We start from the raw sequence: 19,663 nt of genomic DNA, 5'->3' as shown, positions 1-19,663 counted from the left end.
CACTGGTCTATTGTTGACCTCGCAATTAGACATTTTAATAGGATTGGAGAACAGGCGTCCATTTTGAGGAGGAAGTAGTGTGTGGTAGAGACTGTCAGTGTTTGTAGGGTGTTTATATTCCCAATCGGAGACTCGTTCCGAGCTGCTAAAGCTAAGGGCACAACCCGCCGTACGTGCAATTTGTCCGTACGCTTTTGGGGAGACCACGTCCGCCACATACTAGTATTTCTGAAAACGTAGGGAACGACTGGCAAGCAGAGTTTTGCCTGCACGTAAAGTTCTACTGTGTGTCTGCGTGCTCCAAAATTCATCGGATTCCCTACGACTTCGTACGGAGGTACTACTGTTGGCACGTAGACAGCTTAACATGGTTAGATTCCGACGCAGATACTCGGCCCGACGTGCGAAGAAACCGATCGAGCGCGTGACCAATTTCGCCGGCACCAGGTTTTACGGGGCCTGCGACTACTTCACGATCAGTGAGGAGGGGTTGGATGCGTACGTGCGAACCAAGTTCGTGCACTGCATCTACATGCCTTGTGTGCCGAAGGGAAGGTAATGTACCTTTCTAAGCCTGGGTGACTGTTGCTAGCCTCTACCAGGCTCCCTGGGTCGCTGGAAAAATAGTAAAGTTGGTGAAATAGACAGACAATTACAGAAAAGAGGAGTTGAACACCGGACCCATAAAAAAAAGAGGAGTATGTTGGCCTTAGGTCGCAAACTGCACTCCCCGGCCAACCAACTATGGTGTGTTTTCTGTCTATTTGACCAATTTCTACTATTTTCCAGCGACCTGGGAAGCCTGGTAGAGGATGAATTATTGCTGTTGTTGTGCATGCGGTGTATAATAAGTAAGATTGATATCAAAAGCAAAAGTCTACACATTGGTGCAACGTGCAGACTCCGTTTCCTGTTTTCCATTTCCATTTCTTGTACCTCCTTGTTATTTTCGGATGTGGGATATATCTTTAATTGATAGCCATTCTGGTATGGTAGATTTGTAGATTTATACCAGCTTTCAGCCTTCAAAACTATCACCATCTAAATGGTCCGGAATGTTCGTGACTTAAGCTTTGTATAATCTAGACCATTTGTACTTTTTAGACAAAATTACTACTTGATTAGTTAATCAAATCGATAATTACTAATCAATTAGAAAATTTAGACTATTTGTACTTTGCATGTACAGTTTCCTGTTCGTGTCAGACGGGCGAGCTATCAAACTTCCCAAGCGAGTGCGCAGGTCCGTGCGGTGGGCGTGGCTTCGGGCCGTGGCCTGGGTCTGTACGATAGTCGCCATCATAGGAGTTGTTGTCGGAGTCCTACCTATAGAGGTAAGGTGTTTGTTTGTTTGTTTATTTATTCGCACAACAAATTATATACAATTATACAGAAAAGAATGCAATGAAACCAGGTAAGGCCCTCCGGACATAAACGAAACTTGTCTAGATATTGCTATGCAAAAGACAATGGTCGAGCTCGAGAGGAAAACTTTGCAACCCAGGGGGCCTCAACTTTGACACATTATACATTAACCACAATTCCTGTCGCTGCACATGCGTATTCGGAAGTGCGAAATAGCTTATTACAGCTGTGGCATTCATCACTTATTCCAGGTACGGCGTGGAGGACCAGTAGCCAAGGCGTCGTGGCCGTGGGCGCTGGTCGGCCTGTCTGCAGTGTTTCTGGTCCTCGCCATTTGCGTCACGTTCTACAAACCGAAGGCCAGCGAGCAAAGCCAGCAGGAATACCGGGAATATCTGCTTCATCGTGACGATGATGATGACGGTCGCGAGGAGGTGGCTGATGCGGCCGAGGTTCACGCTGGCCCAGCCGACGAGGTCGTCACCATTGAGCCCCACCCGCACTGCCCGGGTCCGCGCAAGGACAATGCCAATGTCCCAATGACTGGTAGTCCTACTAGCATCCCAACACCTGGGAACGCCTCTAGCACAAGCATTGCAACTGGGTACCCCAACGGTACAACCATCAGCACTGACCCCATGGCCTTACTACTGGAATCCTTACGACTGGAAACCCCGGTAACCCTTACAACTGGAAACCCTAGTAGTACAACCCTTACCATTGGAAACCCCAGTAGTACAACCCTTACGAATGGGAACCCCAGTAGTACAAGCATTATCACTGCAAACCCCAGTAGTACAACCGTTTCAACTGGGAACCCCAGTGGTCCAAGCCTGACAACCGTGTATCCCAATGCTACATTTGTTGCCAATGGGTACCCCATGGCCAATGATACAGTCTTTACCGACTGGAACCCCAGTGGCACAATGCTTACCACTTGGAACCCCATTGATACTACTAGCCCTACAACCGTGCACTCCAATGGTAGAGGCCTGACTGAGGACACCGATAGTACTGGGTGTCCCGATGGCAACCCTACCTCTGATAATCCTAATTCCATGCAAGATTATGGCCACTAAAATTACAAATTAGTAAAAATCAAAAGAAAATCGTACAGGGGCAGCGATGCAGGTATTTTGTATTGTTCAAGTTGGCAGAATGACCTGAACTGAACTGAACAAGCAGGCCACTACTACCCACCCCCACCCCCTGACGCAAACTCTGCTTTGAGAATAGATATTTTTGACATGTACAGCAACATAATGAGGGTATTTTGTAGGCTTAGCTTTACTTACATGCAACAAGATAGTTATTTCGTTTTCGAGAAGATACCAAGGAATAATCGTTTGAAACTATCTAATCATAATCTTCCAGCGATTTATATAATCTATACATAGTCTATATAATCATGTTTATGCTACCCTCGTCTTTGATGTGTTTTAGTACGGCCGGAGATGTGAGTTTTGTTCTTTGATGCATTTGAATGTGAGGTCTTTTTTCCTAATTCTAGGTACGTTGTATTGTTGTATAATACTAGTAGTGCCACGTGCACGCATTTCTGTTCGTAGGGAAATTAATATGGCGATGGAGTATTGGATGTACATGTATATAAAGCTTGCTATTGGCATTCGTACATTAATATATTTCTTTTACAACTAAAACCCCAGAGTAACTTGATTGATTAAAAAGACTAGGTTTGGAGGTTTAGAACATGACATGTAATTTGTATCAAATGAAAATGTAAACACGGTGATAAACTAATAAACATCTCTAATCTACCATAGTTAAACATCTACTAGTCCTGCTATTTACACTCTATCAGATTTACACTCACACTACTTTTAACATCTGTTGTTGTTGTCGTCGTCTTTCTAACCGCTTCAGTTTGTCAGTATATGGTCACATGTGCTTTCCCTCTCTTCCTTCTCTCTATGTGCTTCCAAACACATGTGTACATGTGTTTCACACTCGCTGCTGTTTCCAATTGGTCGGCTTCTGCACAATGTAGGCGGTATATTAATTCAAACTTTCTTTCTCCTATCACTTTTGTCGTCTGTTCTCACTTGTAGTTCTCACTCTCTTCTTATCATTCATTGTTCAAATCTTCTCGTTTTTGTCAAGTATTTGACCAAGGCTTTTTGGAGTTTTTCTATTCCTTCCTTGCTTATCTCCTCCCCTGATCCTGCATAAATTCCTAGATTCTCTGGATTCAGAGTCATCTTTCAATCCTCCCTCAGACAGAGGTAGGTGTCTCTCTGCAATTCCTCTCTTTGTACTGAATACAGGTCACAATCCCATAAATAATGTTCTATAGTTTTCTCATCTTCGACCATCTTCGACGCTCTACCTTCCTTTTTTATCGCTAAAGCACACAGACTTTATTTTAGGAATGGCATCCAAAAAGAGAGCGAAAAAAACGAAACTTTCGTGCTCAGATGCTGAACCCGAGCAAGGATATTATTTTGTCCTTGACCTGAGCTACCCTAGGCTCTACCACCTAAAGCTACCCAACCATACCCAACATGTGCCTGTAGGCGTAAGTTACCTCTTCTCTTGTCTTTTCGTCCTTTTATAGTTGACAACCGGTTATAACGGAAACATACGTGGATGTAAATTACTGAAAACCAAGTCAGTACAGATGAAGCCAGTCACAACGGATAATCGCACACTTCTGTTCATTGCACGAAATCCCCAAATCCCATGGTGGTGCGGTCCAGCTTAATAACCGTTTTGTTGCACCGCACGAAAGGCACTGGCAACTGGGTGTGCAATTAAGCGGATTCTACTGTATAGCCTACATCAAATTGCTGCAAGGTAGATACTTAACCTGAAGGGTAACCCGCAAAAGGGATGGATTAAAATTACACGAACAGAAACTACGGTGAATGGTAGAGGAATACGTCAATTTTGAGACTGTTTAACTTTTGTATCTGTATCTATATAGCCGGTATAACCGCCCGTCAGCGTTAAGGTGGGCTCCCACTGCACTCGCGTCACGCTTGGGTCGCTTCGGGGTTCGACAACGCAGACGTAACCCCGCGGTACCTAGAGGTGACGCGAGCGAACCTAGAGGTGACACAAGCAAACCTAGAGGTGACACAAGCAAGCGCGACGTTTTTTTTGGAAGTTAAAAAATAACGCAAGTGGCAAGATGCCCCAACAGTGACCCAAGAGTGACACAACAGTGACCCAAGAGTAACACAACAGTGACACAATAGTGACGCCAACATGTCTTCAACAGTATCAAGGTTATATTTTGTCTATTTTGCACCAAGTATCAAAAGTAAACATCATTTTATTATTGAAAAGCTATTTTGGATACAGTTTGGATATCATTTTACAGCAGTTTTTCAGTTAACGTTACAACAATGACCCAATAGTAACACAACAGTGACACAACAGTGACGCCAACATGCCTTCAACAGTATCACGGTCATATTTTGTCTATTTCCTATTAAAACGTAGGAAATATCAAGATTTTTCATTTGTGAAATATGCAAATTAACACACACCATTACACATACTTGTTGCAAAACACATAAGCGATGGAGTCAAATCTGGTATATGGTTCGTGTCCATTTATTTGGGTTACTTCTTTTACTGTAAAAGTCTTTCAAGGTTATCATATAACATAAGTCACATTCATAAGCATAAGCATCATCACAAGGGAAATTATTTCATTACAAATCTCAGTTTTAGGCATTTTCATCATTTTACAGTGATTTTTCATACATTGACAACGCTGCGACTTCCGATAACCTGTTCATTTAGTCTAGAAACGCAACAGTGACGCATGTCAGTGGGAGCGCAGCAGAAAATCGGCGAAAATAACACAACAGTGACACAATGAACGAACCCCGAAGCGACGCAAGCGTGACGCGAGTGCAGTGGGAGCCCACCTTAACACGCCAGCTTCTGTATCTGTATCTAAATAGCCGGTATAACCGAACTTCGGCGTAACACACCAGCTTCGCAGGCACGTGGCGCGGTAGCAGCTATATTACACTGAACGACCCGTAACTTGGGTTACGAATCGATGTTTGTTTGTTTGTTTGGTTGGGTAGAATTTAGCGCAACTTGTGCGTGTCGGCTGCAGTATGGTGACCTTCGCTGGGGTCAAATAAAAGTGGCTTTTATGGATGAACGAGCAGACAAACTTCAGCTCAATTTCACATATTTTGTCGAATGAACCATGAACATCAACATATCCAATCCTTATAAATTACTTTTGCACCTTGCTATAAATTTCAAAGCGTCGATTTTGCTCACTTTGGGATCCTTTATTGACCATGTAATTATAGATCCCCAAGGGCGAAAAACTGTGTTCTGCTAAGTTGAAGAACAGGTCTACATTGTTGTTATTGTGCTCATAATTAGGCATTAGGTTTGGAGCTAGAACTGGCGGCCATTTTGAGGAGGAAGTAGTGTGTGGTAGAGACAGATCTTACGCCTGCCAGTGTCTGTTTGTTGTTTCTATCCGACTCGGAGACTCTGCCAACATGCCGACTATGTCGAATATCGTCGATAGCCAGTATTTCGGGGCCTGCGACTACTTCAAAACCAGTGAGGAGGGGCGGGAAATGTACGTGGGAACCCAGTTCGTCCACTGTGGAATCTTTCCTTGCGAGGCCAAAAAGAGGTAATCTAGTCTTATGTCCGCAAGCACCTTTGATCGCCGTAGTGACGGTTGCAGTCACTCTTGCAATGGCTTATTTATTTTGCTTATTTACAAGTGAGTTTAGCTGTTCAGCATGCACAGCCAGGGCTGCCCAACTAGCCTGTGGATATTATAAGGGGATAACCCTGCTGACAAAAATAGAGACAATACAAATTTAATTGGACATCAGGACAGGATACTTTCCAATAACAATATTCTGAGTACATCTGCGATGGCTTATGAGTACGGTACGATTGGAAGCAGTTTTAAGTAAAAGCTCAAGGATTGGTTACCCCAACGCCAATTTTATACGCTGGGAGACTAAATTATTACTGATATCATAATAGAGTCCTTTCAGTTGCAAAGACCTTGTCTAGGTCTTATATTGACGAGCATTGTTTCCTTTCAACACTTTTGTATACTCCGAATATCGCTCGATAGAAAATACTATGTAAAAACTTTACAACAAACATTCTATTCGTACTAAACAGACTGCATAATGTGTATTTAGTATAGGCAGGCCTTATTGATCATACCAAATGGCTTTTATATATTAGTTCGCTTTCTATTTTTGCTTAGTATGCCTTCTAGCTGGTAAGTAAACACAGATTGTCCCCGTACCTTAAAAATCCCTGTTTTGCATGTTTGTATTGCCATGTATTGTTAATGCTAATGTTAATGTTAACGCATTGTAACCGTTTATATTGTTTATTGTATACTGTGCAGTATTTTTTATCATACAGCCGGATAAATGAAACAAAATCAAATTTCTTTGTCCGTGTACAGTTTCCTGGTGACGTCAGACACGTCAGAAGCTATCCCACTTCCCGCGGTGGTGGGCAGGTCCGTGAGGTGGGCGTGGCTTCGGACCCTGGCCTGGATCTGTGCGGTAGTCGCCATTAAAGGAGTCGTTATCGGAATAATAATAGAGGTAAGATGTCGATTTTTATTTCTGGAATATTTGTTTTATAAAATAAATGTTTTATAATCGATGGCTTGTCTATTTTCACTAGGACCATTAACTTTTTTATTGATAACTTTTTTATTGATGTATTTTGCCATATTGCTTTGATAGCTATGGTAGTTTAATACAGCTGTGGCATGCGTCTATTCCAGGTGCGGAGTGGGGGACGAGTAAATATTATGGCGTGGTGGCTGCCACTAGTCGCTCTGTCTGCAGTGTTTCTGGGGCTCGCGATTTTCCTCAAGTTCTACAAACCGAAGGCCACCGAAGAAAGCAAACAGAAGTACCAGAGATATCTGCTTGGTCTCCTGGCCGACTCGCGCCGCCGTCGTGGCCAGGCGCCCCAGGACCGGCACGAGCAGATGGCTGCTGCGGCCGCGGTCCACGGTGGCCCCGCCGACGAAGTCATCACCATTGAGCCCCACCCGCCCTACCTTGGTCCGCGCAAGGACGATGCCAATATCCCACTGATAGCTTGTAGTCCTACTAGCAACCCATCAGCTGGGAACTAGTATAAATAGTAAATAGTAAATAAATAGTAATAGTAAATAAATAGTACAAGCACTGTAATAGTAATAGTAGTAGTAGTAGTAATAATAAATAGTACAAGCACTGTAATAGTAATAGTAAATAAATAGTACAAGCACTGCTGCAACTGGGTACCCCAATGGTACAACCACACTGGCCAATAGTACAATCCTTACCACTGGAAACCTCATAAGTACTAGCATTACCATTGGAAACCAGAGTGGTACAAGCCTTGCCACTGGGTACCCCAATGGTACAAGCCATGCCATCGGTTACCCCGATGGTACAAACCATGCCATTGGGTACCCAGATGGTACAAGCCATGCCATTGGTTATCTCGATGGTACAAACCATGCCATTGGGTACCCCGATGGTACAAGCCATACCATTGGTTACCTGGATGGTACAAACCATGTCATTGGGTACCCCGATGGTACAAACCATGCCATTGGGTACCCCGATGGTACAAACCATGCCATTGGGTACCCAGATGGTACAAACCATGCCATTGGGTACCCCGATGGTACAAGCCATGTCATTGGGTACCCCGATGGTACAAGCCATACCATTGGGTACCCCGATGGTACAAGCCATGTCATTGGGTACCCCGATGGTACAAGCCATGTCATTGGGTACCCCGATGGTACAAGCCATACCATTGGGTACCCCGATGGTACAAGCCATGTCATTGGGTACCCTGATGGTACAAGCCATACCATTGGGTACCCCGATGGTACAAGCCATGCTATTGGGTACCTCGATGGTACAATGCTTACTACTGGGGATCCGGATAGTACCTCTGCCACTGATAATCTTAATGCCATGTAAGGTCATGTAAGATCATGGCCGCTAAAAAGAAGAATTAATAAGTAAAAGAAAATGGCACAGGCGCATGTACATTACATGCTAACCTTTTACATGCTGTGTAAAGTCAGTAATGCAGGTGTTTTTAGTAGCGTTATGATGAGTCGTGTATGTATACTTAATTGGGTTATAGCAGATGTGTGAGTTGCTTTAACTTTCATGCCACAATATACTATTTTCCATTTTACAAGAGATACCAAAGAATCATTTAAAAAGATCTAAGCTTATGACGACTTTTAGGGAAAAGGTGAGGGAGTATCGAATGCACTTATAGCTCAATATTAGAATTCTTACACTTATATTACTCTTTTATAACAGATATCTCAAGCCTAGAGCAAACTGAGTGATTAAAAAGACCAGGCTTGGCGGTTTGGAACATGCAATGTAATTTGTATCAAATAAGAATGTAAACAGCTGAAAGCTTTCATAGTTCGTATCCCATGGCTGCATAATGTATTACACGATGATACGACAATTCTTGCCTACTTTTAAGTTTTTTATCTGCTATTTGGCATCTACGACATGAATCCACAATCAGTAATGGTTATGATGATCATGATGTACCCGTCTATAGCATTAGGTGTACCTCGTGAACCGCTAGTTCGCCTAACAAACTTCCTTACACAAAACTGTGGGTAAACTTAGGCATTAACGCCACCTAGCAGTTTGCTGTAGGTTGACAGGGACAGATGACGAGATCAGCTGATGTGTCACTTCTGCGCCTTCGTTAACACCTAACCTGTCTTGATAAACTTGGTTGGTAGATGAATAAATATACTATGGATAGAAGACGTTTAATAGAATAAATGCATGCATATACATTTAAATGTACCCATTAGCCTTATCGCCAAGAAATCTAATGAAATGTCAAGTATTTGTCATAGAAAGATATTTTGAAACTTCATTGTACAAAAACAGTGTTATATATATGCAAATTACCCGCAAATGTCCGTACTCTGATGCTGAACCCGAGCATCGGATATAATTATGGCCTTGATCCTAGTTGCCTTAGGCTCTACTATCAAGAGCTACCCAACCATACCCAACATGTGCCTGTAGTGCATTACTAGTATACTACCCAAAGCTACCCAACCATACCCAACATGTGCCTGTAGTGCATTACTAGTATACTACCCAAAGCTACCCAACCATACCCAACATGTGCCTGTAGTGCATTACTAGTATACTACCCAAAGCTACCCAACCATACCCAACATGTGCCTGTAGTGCATTACTACCCAAAGCTACCCAACCATACCCAACATGTGCCTGTAGTGCATTACTAGTATACTACCCAAAGCTACCCAACCATACCCAACATGTGCCTGTAGTGCATTACTAGTATACTACCCAAAGCTACCCAACCATGCCCAACATGTGCCTGTAGTGCATTACTACCCAAAGCTACCCAACCATACCCAACATGTGCCTGTAGTGCATTACTACCCAAAGCTACCCAACCATACCCAACATGTGCCTGTAGTGCATTACTACCCAAAGCTACCCAACCATACCCAACATGTGCCTGTAGTGCATAAGTTACATCTTCTGTTGTCTTTTCAACATCTTCAATCCTTATAAATTACTTGTGAACCTTGCTATATATTTCAAAGCGTCGAACTTGCTCACTCCTTTTTTGACCATGTAATTATAAATCCCCAAAGGCGAAAAACTGTGTTCTGCTACTAAGTTGAAGAACAGGTCTACGATCATAATCAGGCATTAGGTTTGGAGCTAGAACTGGCGGCCATTTTGAGGAGGAAGTAGAGTGTGGTAAAGACAGATTTTACACCTGCCAGTCCCCGTATGTTGTTTCTATCCGACTCGGAGACTCTGCCAACATGCCGAATGTGAAGAATATGAAGAATATCGTCCGTAGCGGCCGGTTTTCCGGCCGCGGGGCCTGCGACTACTTCAAAATCGGTGAGGAGGGGCGGGAAATGTACGTGGTAACCAAGTTCGACTACTGTACATTCTTGCCTTGCGAGGCCAAGAAGAGGTAATCTTATTCTTATGACTTGTTGTTGACAGCACGTACCATTAATAGCGTTGGTTACTGTTGTAGTAACTGTTGCGATGTCTAATGAGCAAGATTGCGGGCAATTTTAACGAAAAGCCCATGGATTGGTTGGTGCAACGTCATTTGTACGCTCTGAAAATAATTAATAAGTACACAATCGATATTAATATCATTAGTAGAGTCCGGTATGTTTCAAAGACCTTGTCTAGTTCTTATATTGACAAGTATTGCTTCCTTTCAACACTTTGTACTCCGAATATCGCTCGATAGAAAATGCTATGTAAAAACTTTACAGCAAACATTCTATTTGTACTAAACGGCCTGACATAATGCATATTTAGTATAGGCAGGTCTTGGTGATCATGCCAAATAGCTTTTATATATTAGTTCGCCTTGTATTTTTGCTTTTAACACAGATAGTACGCCTTTTTAATTAGCTGGTTAGTAAACACAGATCGTCTCCGTAGCTTCCCTGCTTTGCATTTTTGTGTAACCATGTACTGTTAATCTTAATGTAACCGCTTATATTGCTTATTGTATACTGTACAGTAACAATAAACTCCAAGCAGATCCTACAATGATAGTACCAAACTGGCCAAGAAGTGTAGTCAGCCAAAAGGTGTCCATTTGCCATGTAGCGAAACGCACTCCTATGTCAGCTTCACTCCTCTGCCGGATTTTGATACTATCTTATACTGCTTGGAGATTACAGTAAAAGGACTAGCCTTCAGCTAGAAGGATAGCCGGCTAGCCCTGGCTGTATTTGTTTTATTAAACATTCGGATAAAACAAATTTCTTTGTACGTGTACAGTTTTCTGGTGACGTCAGACACGTCAGAAGCTATCCCACTTCCGGCGGTAGTGGGCAGGTCCGTGAGGTGGGCGTGGCTGCGGAGCCTGGCCTGGGCCTGTGCGTGTCACGCCATAATAGGTTTCCTTATCGGAATCATAATAGAGGTAAGATGTCGATTTTATTTCTGGAATATTTGTTTTATAAAATATATGTTTTATAATCGATGGCTTGTCTATTTTCACTAGGATTATTAACATGTTTTATTGATAACTTTTGTATTGATATATTTGCCATATTGCTTTGATAGCTATAGTAGTGACATGCGTCTATTCCAGGTGCGGAGTAGAGGACAAGTCACTATGGCGTGGTGGCCGCAAATGGTCGCTCTGTGTGCGGTGTTTCTGGGGCTCGCGATTTTCGTCTCGTTCTACAAACCGGAGGCAAGCGAGCAAAGCCAGCAGGAATACCGGGAACATCTGCTTGATCAAAGCCGCCAGGTGCCCCAGGACCGTCGCGAGCAGATGGCTGCTGCGGCAGCGGTCCACGGTGGCCCCGCAGACGAAGTGGTCACCATTGAGCCCCACCCGCCGTATCCGGGTCCGCGCAAGGACAATGCCAATGTCCCACTGATAGTTGGTAGTCCTACTAGCAACCCAACCACTGGGAACCCCTCTAGTGCAAGCATTGCAACTGGGTACCCCAGCGGTACAACCCTCATCACTGACCCCATGACCCCCAATAGTACAACCCTTACCAACTGGAACCCCAGTGGTACATTGCTTACCAACTGGAACCCCAGTGGTACAATGCTTACAACTGGGAATCCAGATGGTACCCCTGCCACTGATAATCCGAATGCCATGTAAGGTCAAAGTCGCTAAAATGACAAATTGATAAGTAAAAGAAAATGGCACAGGCGCTTGTACATTACATGCTAGCCTTGTAACCTTGCTGTGCAAAGTCAGTGATGTAGGTGTTTTTACTATAAACAGCGTTATGATGAGGGTTTACGTATACTTTATTGGGTTGTAGCAGATGTGTGAGTTTACCTTAACTTTCATGCGATAAGATACTATTATCCATTTTACAAGAGGTACCAAAGAATCATTTAAAAAGATCTAAGCTTCTGACAACTTGTAGTGAAATGGTAAGGGAGTATTGGATGCATTTATAGCTCGATATTAGAATTCTTACAATGATATTAATGTTTTATTACGGACATCTCAAGCCTAGAGCAAACTGAGTGATTGAAAAGACCAGGCTTGGCGGTTTGGAACATGAAATGTAATTTGTATCAAAATAAGAATGTAAACATCTGAAAGCTTTTATTCTTCTTATCCAACAGCTGAAAGCTTTCATAGTTCGTATCCCATGGCTGTAAAATGGCCTATAATGTATTACACGATGATACGACATTTCTTGCCTACCTTTAAGTTAGTAATTATCTGCTAGTTGCTAGCAATCATTAATGTTTATGATGATCATGAGGTACCCGTCTATAGCATTAGGCGTAGTTCGTAAACCGTTAGTTCGCCCAAGAAGCTTTCATGTACAAGTCTGTGGGTAAACTTAGTCACTTACGCCACCTAGCAATTTGCTATAGGTTGGCAGGGGCAGATGACGAGATCAGTTAACAACTAACTTGTCATGATAAACTTGGTTGATAGATATAATTATACATAATATATTTATTCATCTATCAAGATGTATAATCAAAGAGAAACATGCATATACATGTAAATGTATCAATTAGCCATATCGTCAAGAAATCTCTTGGAACTACAAGATACAACTATCAAATAAATATAATCTTGCAACTTAATTGTACATAAAAAGTGTTTTCTATCCAACATCTACAAAACAGTAGGGTAGTACTAACAAAGAAACGTCGAAAGACACAGACTGTATAGACAAGTGTTATAACGTATCGATCTGATTGGTTAATGCGGCGAATAAGGTCACGTGACGTGATGTTCGGCGGGAATTCCAAGATGGCGACGCCTCAAAAACCGGTATGTGCTTCTCTCTGTCTAAAAACAATATCATGACTGAAGACTTCTGGTAAGTGCCCTATCCAACGAAACAGCTATATAGAGTGAATTAATGGTTGTATGGGCAGACGGAGATGTGCGTCAAAGTACACATTTCCGAGTTTGTTTGTTTTTTGGTGGAAGGGCAAAAGTTGACTGAGAATGTATTGCCTGAGACCTTCCTGATCGTCCTGCTGTATAGAGCCCAGCAAAACGCCCATACAGACAGATACATGTACTCATACCGAACAGAATAACTACATCAAGTTGTGAGTCCAGAAAAAAAGCGGAGTCATACTAGATTTACATGTACTATCTGCAAACTTACCATACCTTTGTGAGTAGTGTTGGCTGCGACTGGCGAATCCAGCATTGTCACTTAGGGATGATTATGGTACAGGCATGTCCGTTGTCCCAATGTCCTGGTATTTGATCATTCCCAAGTATGGTAGACATATTATGTGAATGTAAATGTACATAAATGACAGTTTTCACGCCAAACTAAGCTGAATGGAAGACATGACGGGTGATTCTTACCTTTGACCCCTGACCTCATACAGATCACTAAGCCTGATGAGCCACGTAACTCACGCTATGGACTTTTCAGTTTCTAGTCAGACATAGCTTTTGCAAACTCAAACATTTTACCTGAGTCAAATAGTTTCTGTCTGGCACAAAAATGAATCTCTGTATAAAGACCTTCCACACAAACTCATAATATTTTGAATCAGGGCATTTTTTCTTCTTATGTAAGTCTTGGATAACTTTGGATACACTGACTTCTTATTAACTATTCCTGAAAGCTCTGTGTTAAAGTTCCTGTTAGATGCACTGTGTTTCCTTGCCCTCTGGTGGAATACTTCAAACTGGCACTTCGTTTGATTCACAGTATCCCAATTTCATATTCCATAACGTGTCATCGTGTTAGAGAACGCTATGGGGGCAGAAACGTTTGGAAGGAGAGAGTGGACCTGGTCCAGGCAAGTAGCCCGCGACGATGATGATGATGAACGTGTTATCAAGTATCCATCTATCTGTACATGAGCCTGCCAAAGGCAGACGTAGTGGATTTACTACGAGTTAACGTTAGTTCCCCTTTATCCGCTGGGTAACCTATATTCGTTGGTTTGGAAATAATGTATTCTAGACGGTTGTTACAAATTTCAATATTTTCAAAATATTACGATCTGAAACCACTGTGCGTCAACTTGAAATCCCTAAATATTCTGTTTTTACAGACAACGGATAAAGGTTACTAGTACCCAACGAATAAAGGTGAAGTAGCGTTTCAAAATGGCAAAAACAATAACTCTGATTCGGATAGACACACACAAACCGCAAAATGCACATTTTACGTAGCATTAACAAAACAATGGTTTAATCATGCAAAGAAAAAAAATAGCAACCTTTTCGATAAAGTGACAAGCTTCTAAACTTGCAACAACCTGGTTTATGTAAAAACAAATGCAATGGTGGTCACTTACTAGATAACATCGTCACTGTATTGTGCAAACGTAAAATATTTGCCATAAATAGTTACATAAATATGGAGAATCGATTAAAATATGTGCCAAGAATGACTTGTGTAGATAACAGAATGGAACAGCGGGATGCATTTTGTCACAGCCATGTTGTCGATACATGAATACATTCGTCTTTCAGTGCAGCAGCAATATCAAGAACATAGTTATCTCTCTCACGATATACTCTTCTCTACTAGCTACATGTATTTCATATGATACATTTGGCATCGGTTTCTAGGACGGGCCGGCGAGAGAATTTTTTAAATCGGCGAACCTAAGCTTACCAATGAATATGCCGTTTGTTTGCTCGTAGTTGATTCGGCATGTAGTGAGTAAGAACAAAATGGCACCAAGTTTCTTCGCTTTAGCTACTAAAGATGACCATACAACAGTTCCCAACGCACAGAAACCGTTCCCCTATGCTTACTGTTCACTCTCAAGATGTGCAGAAGAAAAAATGGCTAAGCGTGCTGAGGTAGAGGAAATGAACTGTATAGAACAATTCTTACTTAGAGAGCGCGTATGTCTTTAACTGTTGGTAGGTTACGTCATGGTCACGAGACTGCAAACACTGAAAATAAGGAAGTTTATGGTTCTTAGTATGCATGCGCAGCGAGATGCATTGTGGGTCACTGACTACACCTTATTTGATACATTTCCAGACGTGTTTTGTTTGGGAACGTGTCAGGGGCCGTCACCTTTGACATCTTATCCACAATGCATTTCGTCACGCATACGCACTTAGAACCACAAATCTTCTTATGGTACTTCTCGACAAAGCGAACAGAACTCGTATCATATCTTACTCTTTTACATATAAGCACATTTATTTTGTAATTCTACCCTCTCTTGGGATAAAGTTGTCACGTTTCCACAGTAGAAAGATGTCGACTACACATGTGAGATATTCTACTCCTTATACTGCATAGCACAGCGAGTTGGTCATAGATTCTTTGTAACCCTTAGCACCGACAACCCAGTCTTATATCTTTATGCCTAGTTTGATGATACGAGCTATTATAGACGTCCTTTTCACAGTAAATCTTGATTTCTTGAGAATTGATGTAAGAAGTATGTACAGTTGTCGGTTCTTTATATACTTCGTGCATTCTACTTGCGACGACACATTAAACGATGCTCCGAAAGAGTCTTAAAGGTGTTCTTGAATCACATCAAGGTACATTTTCCTTTCAGCTTGTCTCTTCTCCGAGATTTGGACTTCTTTCCCTCGACTTGTAAACTCACGGACCTCCGCTTTTCCATCTGCAACAATTCCTGAAACAATTCCTTCACGTTGTGGTTTGTCTTTGCGGAGGTTTCCATGTGGGCAACGGTCCATTTCTTAGCGAGCTCCCCGCCTTCCTGCATGGAGATCTCCCTGTGCTGAACCTCGTCACACTTGTTACCGACTAGCATGACGGGTATGCTGTCCATGTTGCATTTGATGTCCTTTATTTGGTCATAGATGGGTTTGAGCTCCTCCAGTGATTGGCGGCTGGTGATGGAGTAGACCAAAACGAAGGCGTGTCCCTTGGTGATTGACAGCCGCTGCATGGCGGGAAACTGGTGGCTGCCGGTGGTGTCGGTGATCTGGAGGGTGCAGACGTTCTTGTCGCAACTGATCACCTGGAAACGGTATTAAAGTGTATTAAGTAGTAGTACCATACATACGCTTACTTTTGCACGAGTCTACTCTTCTGTGGACTACAAAAACGGCTCGGAGTTGATGACATCGTTTCCGCAAACTTTCGAACGCGTTCGATGTGTTCGAACGTGTGCACTTAAACGCGAGGTCCGTTCTAAGAAGGGGTTTGAATGCTTGCCGAAATGATGTAATCACCTCGAGAAATATTCCGTTTCAATACAAAATGCAGCAGAATTTAAGAAATGCTGGTGCCCTCGAACAAAATAAAAAATTGTAACAGCAACGTCAGAATCCGGTATTCGAAAGATCGATAGCCTCGAAATCGGAATACCCGAACTGCGTTCGAATCATTCAATCGAAGCAAGAATAGAAGCCGGTGTGATAACCCAAGTTATCCCACGTTCCATAACACCCGTATCAAACGTTATCGCGTCCCTAGTATGCCATAAATGTAGTACCCACCTGTCGGTAAGTGTTCTTTATAATCGGGATGTAGTTCACTCACCTGTCGGTAGGTGTCCTCTATAGTCGGGATGTAGTTCTCCCGGAAAGTCCCGCGGACGAAGCGCAGCACCAGGGAACTCTTCCCGACACCACCCGCGCCGAACACCACCACGCGGTAGTCGTTGCTTGCCTCTGGCATGACTCTGAGGTGTACTGTTTTGTTATTCAGCTGAAAAACAAAAAAAAAAAAACAGAGAAAATATTAAATTAGTTTCATCGAGTTGCTTAGTCATAGGTTACCTGCCTGGTGCATTACTCGGATACTGTTATTCAACTGGAAGAAAGAGAGAAAGATTTATTAATAGTTCCATCAAGTTGCTAAGTCATCGGTTACTTGCCTCTTCCATTACTCTGAGGTGTACTGTTTTGTAATTCAGCTGGAAGAAAGAGAGACAGCATCAATTAATAGTAGTTTCATCAACATACTAAGGTTATAGGTTACTTGCTGCAATAAATAGATTAAGCATACGTGGATATTTCATCAAGTTGCTAAGTCATATGTTACTTGTATAAAGCCAAGAATAGAGTGGAACAGAGACGGGGGGCGACACAGGTTATGCCATGCGAAATAAGAGGGAAAGGAGCAGTAATCTCCTTGTGGAATAGACTTATAAATATGTCTTATGACAGACTTACCAAAAAAGTCTTTATGTGGGATTTGCAAAACCATGGCCCCTGGAGTAGGGATGTACAGAGAATACTACGTAGTGTTGAGCAAGAACACATTTTTCTAAACAACCTAAGGGCTAATACAAAGCAAATAAAAGAGAAATTGTTTGATTTGTACCAAGAAGACTGGGCTTCTGACATATGGTTAAAGCCCAAACTGAGAACCTATAGATTATTTAAGGATGCTTACTGTACAGAACGTTATGTTACAATGAACCTAATAGTATGTAAAAGCCAAAGATCCCTCTGTGCGCAGTTCCGAGCAGGGATATTACCATTGTACATTGAAACCGGGCGGTATCAAGCTATACCTGAGGAAAATAGAATTTGCACAATGTGTAGCCTGGGTGAGGTAGAAAGCGAGGCACACTTCCTTTTCTACTGCCCTTTTTATGACGACTTACGAGAAAGTATCTTTTGCAAAATGTTCGACAAATGTCCAGAGGTCATCTGGGAAAGGGATGAATTCAGAATGAAATGGTTGTTTGAAGAGGGGGTCTCCGAAATTTCTAACTTCATACGAGAAGCTTGGAACAAAAGAAGAAGGCAATTATACACATGAATACACAACCTGTCCACTTATGTACAACTATTACTGTACTATTACGTTTCCTTATTTTCTGTATAAACTCTGCTCTGTTTAGCTCTGCGAAACCCTTGTTTGATGGTTTTGATTTATGTGATTATGATTTGATATCTGTTCTGTTGTACAATTTATATAATGGTTACCAATTATGTTCCTGTCTACTAATTTGTTTTCCTTATCTCCTGTAGAAACACAACTCTGTTTAGATCTGTGAAACCTTTGTTTGATGGTTTTGATCTATGTGATTATGATTTGATATCTGGTCTTGTTATCCGATTTGTATATTAGTTACTGATTACGTTCCTGACGTTCTTCTATGTTACAATATCCTATGTTCAACTATAAATTATACTGTGTGTGTCTTATAAGCCCACGTGGGCTGGGCGTTCTAACGCATGACACGTTAATAAAATTCATTCATTCATTCATTCATTCATTCATTCGGTTATCTGGCCCTCCCCTACAACCCATTGCTGTAGTCACGTGCCTCCTACGTCACGTCTCGGGAGCTGCAGCTGACGGGTCCATTCCGCGAGCAAGTCTGATGGAGTCTGACAGCCGACAAAAATGGGTAAGTCCCAACTATTTCCCTGGTAAGATAAAGCTTAGTTTCTTCATTATGTGTACAATCAAGTTAGATTGCCTGTTGCCAAAGATTTCAGAATCACTCTCCTACCTCCCGCTAATCACAATCTACTTAAGCAACCTTATCTCGCAAGGCGGCGCTGTGGATAAACAGAATGAATTTCCAAACGTGGCAAAGTTTGTATCTCCCCATCTTGAGTTTATTTCCAGGTAATTCGTACCATGGGCAATGACGTACAGGGACTACGAAAGAAAGAAAGAAAAAAGAAAGAAAGAAAGATATGTCGTACTATAGACTTTACGCCATTCCTTTACCCATAACTGTTCGTTTTGTTTGAATCTTTATTTATTAAAGAGGTAAGGGTCAGATGAAATATAACAGGTATGCAGATTACATCAAGTCCTAATTAATAATCTATCATTATATATCATTATGGTACATATACGTCGTACAAAAAACATAAAGGAGGTCAGATTTAGAGCTGTACGTGTGTCTGGTGGTAGGTTGCTCCACACATTTGGTTCTCTGTAGGCTAAACTAGACTCCATAATTCAATATTCCTGGTGTTTTATATACATGAGAAAGTATAAGCATAAAACCTTGGCCGTCACACCATGTAACGGCCTGAGGATCAATACTTCGCCATGTAGTGCGCCCAGTATTCATGGACATCACTTCTAGCTGGATCAAAGACGTTAAAACGGCCTTACATTAACTGTTTTTGGGGAGTCATTGGTTGAAACTGATCGCTGGGTTACATAGAGTGACATCAGGGAGGTGGCTAGCATTGTTCAAGGACTGACGAAATTTAAACGAAGTTTATTTGCAAGTTCTTGCCCGAGGGCTAATTGCAACATGAAGCATACAGAAGATATAGTAACATACATAAATAAGTAATTTGGTATAGATAACAATGTAGTGCGTGGGCT

General features: G+C 42.1%; 3 protein-coding genes across 5 annotated transcripts in view; 2 read left to right on the top strand and 1 right to left on the bottom strand.

The window, feature by feature from the left end:
• The first annotated feature begins 367 nt into the window (after positions 1–367).
• Positions 368–3,148, top strand: LOC118431560 (mucin-17-like). Its single transcript, XM_035842801.1, has 3 exons — positions 368–555; positions 1,190–1,334; positions 1,617–3,148. The coding sequence occupies exons 1-3, from the start codon at positions 368–370 to the stop codon at positions 2,442–2,444; spliced, it is 1,161 nt and encodes a 386-aa protein (XP_035698694.1). The 3' UTR covers positions 2,445–3,148.
• A 2,507-nt stretch (positions 3,149–5,655) lies between these two features.
• Positions 5,656–7,498, top strand: LOC118431559. The gene is made up of 3 exons (XM_035842800.1): positions 5,656–6,004; positions 6,809–6,953; positions 7,139–7,498. Exons 1-3 carry the CDS (start codon positions 5,865–5,867, stop codon positions 7,496–7,498), a joined length of 645 nt encoding a protein of 214 aa, XP_035698693.1. The 5' UTR covers positions 5,656–5,864.
• Positions 7,499–15,447: 7,949 nt separating this feature from the next.
• The window catches only part of LOC118432488 (GTP-binding protein Di-Ras2-like), a 49,462-nt gene continuing 45,246 nt past the window's right edge, over positions 15,448–19,663 (bottom strand). For all 3 annotated transcript variants that reach the window (XM_035844075.1, XM_035844074.1, XM_035844076.1), the window contains exons 2-3: positions 16,895–17,062; positions 15,448–16,370 (exon numbers count right to left, since the gene is read on the bottom strand). In XM_035844075.1, the coding sequence (XP_035699968.1) occupies positions 15,912–16,370; positions 16,895–17,062 (627 nt within the window). In that variant the 3' untranslated portion in view covers positions 15,448–15,911. The remainder of the gene's footprint in view (positions 16,371–16,894; positions 17,063–19,663) is intronic.

The sequence above is a fragment of the Branchiostoma floridae genome, chromosome 15 (genome assembly GCF_000003815.2).
Source record: "Branchiostoma floridae strain S238N-H82 chromosome 15, Bfl_VNyyK, whole genome shotgun sequence".
Classification (NCBI taxonomy): Eukaryota; Metazoa; Chordata; class Leptocardii; order Amphioxiformes; family Branchiostomatidae; genus Branchiostoma; species Branchiostoma floridae.
The sequence above is the reverse complement of the archived record's forward strand: the minus strand, read 5'-3'. Positions and strand labels throughout refer to the sequence as shown.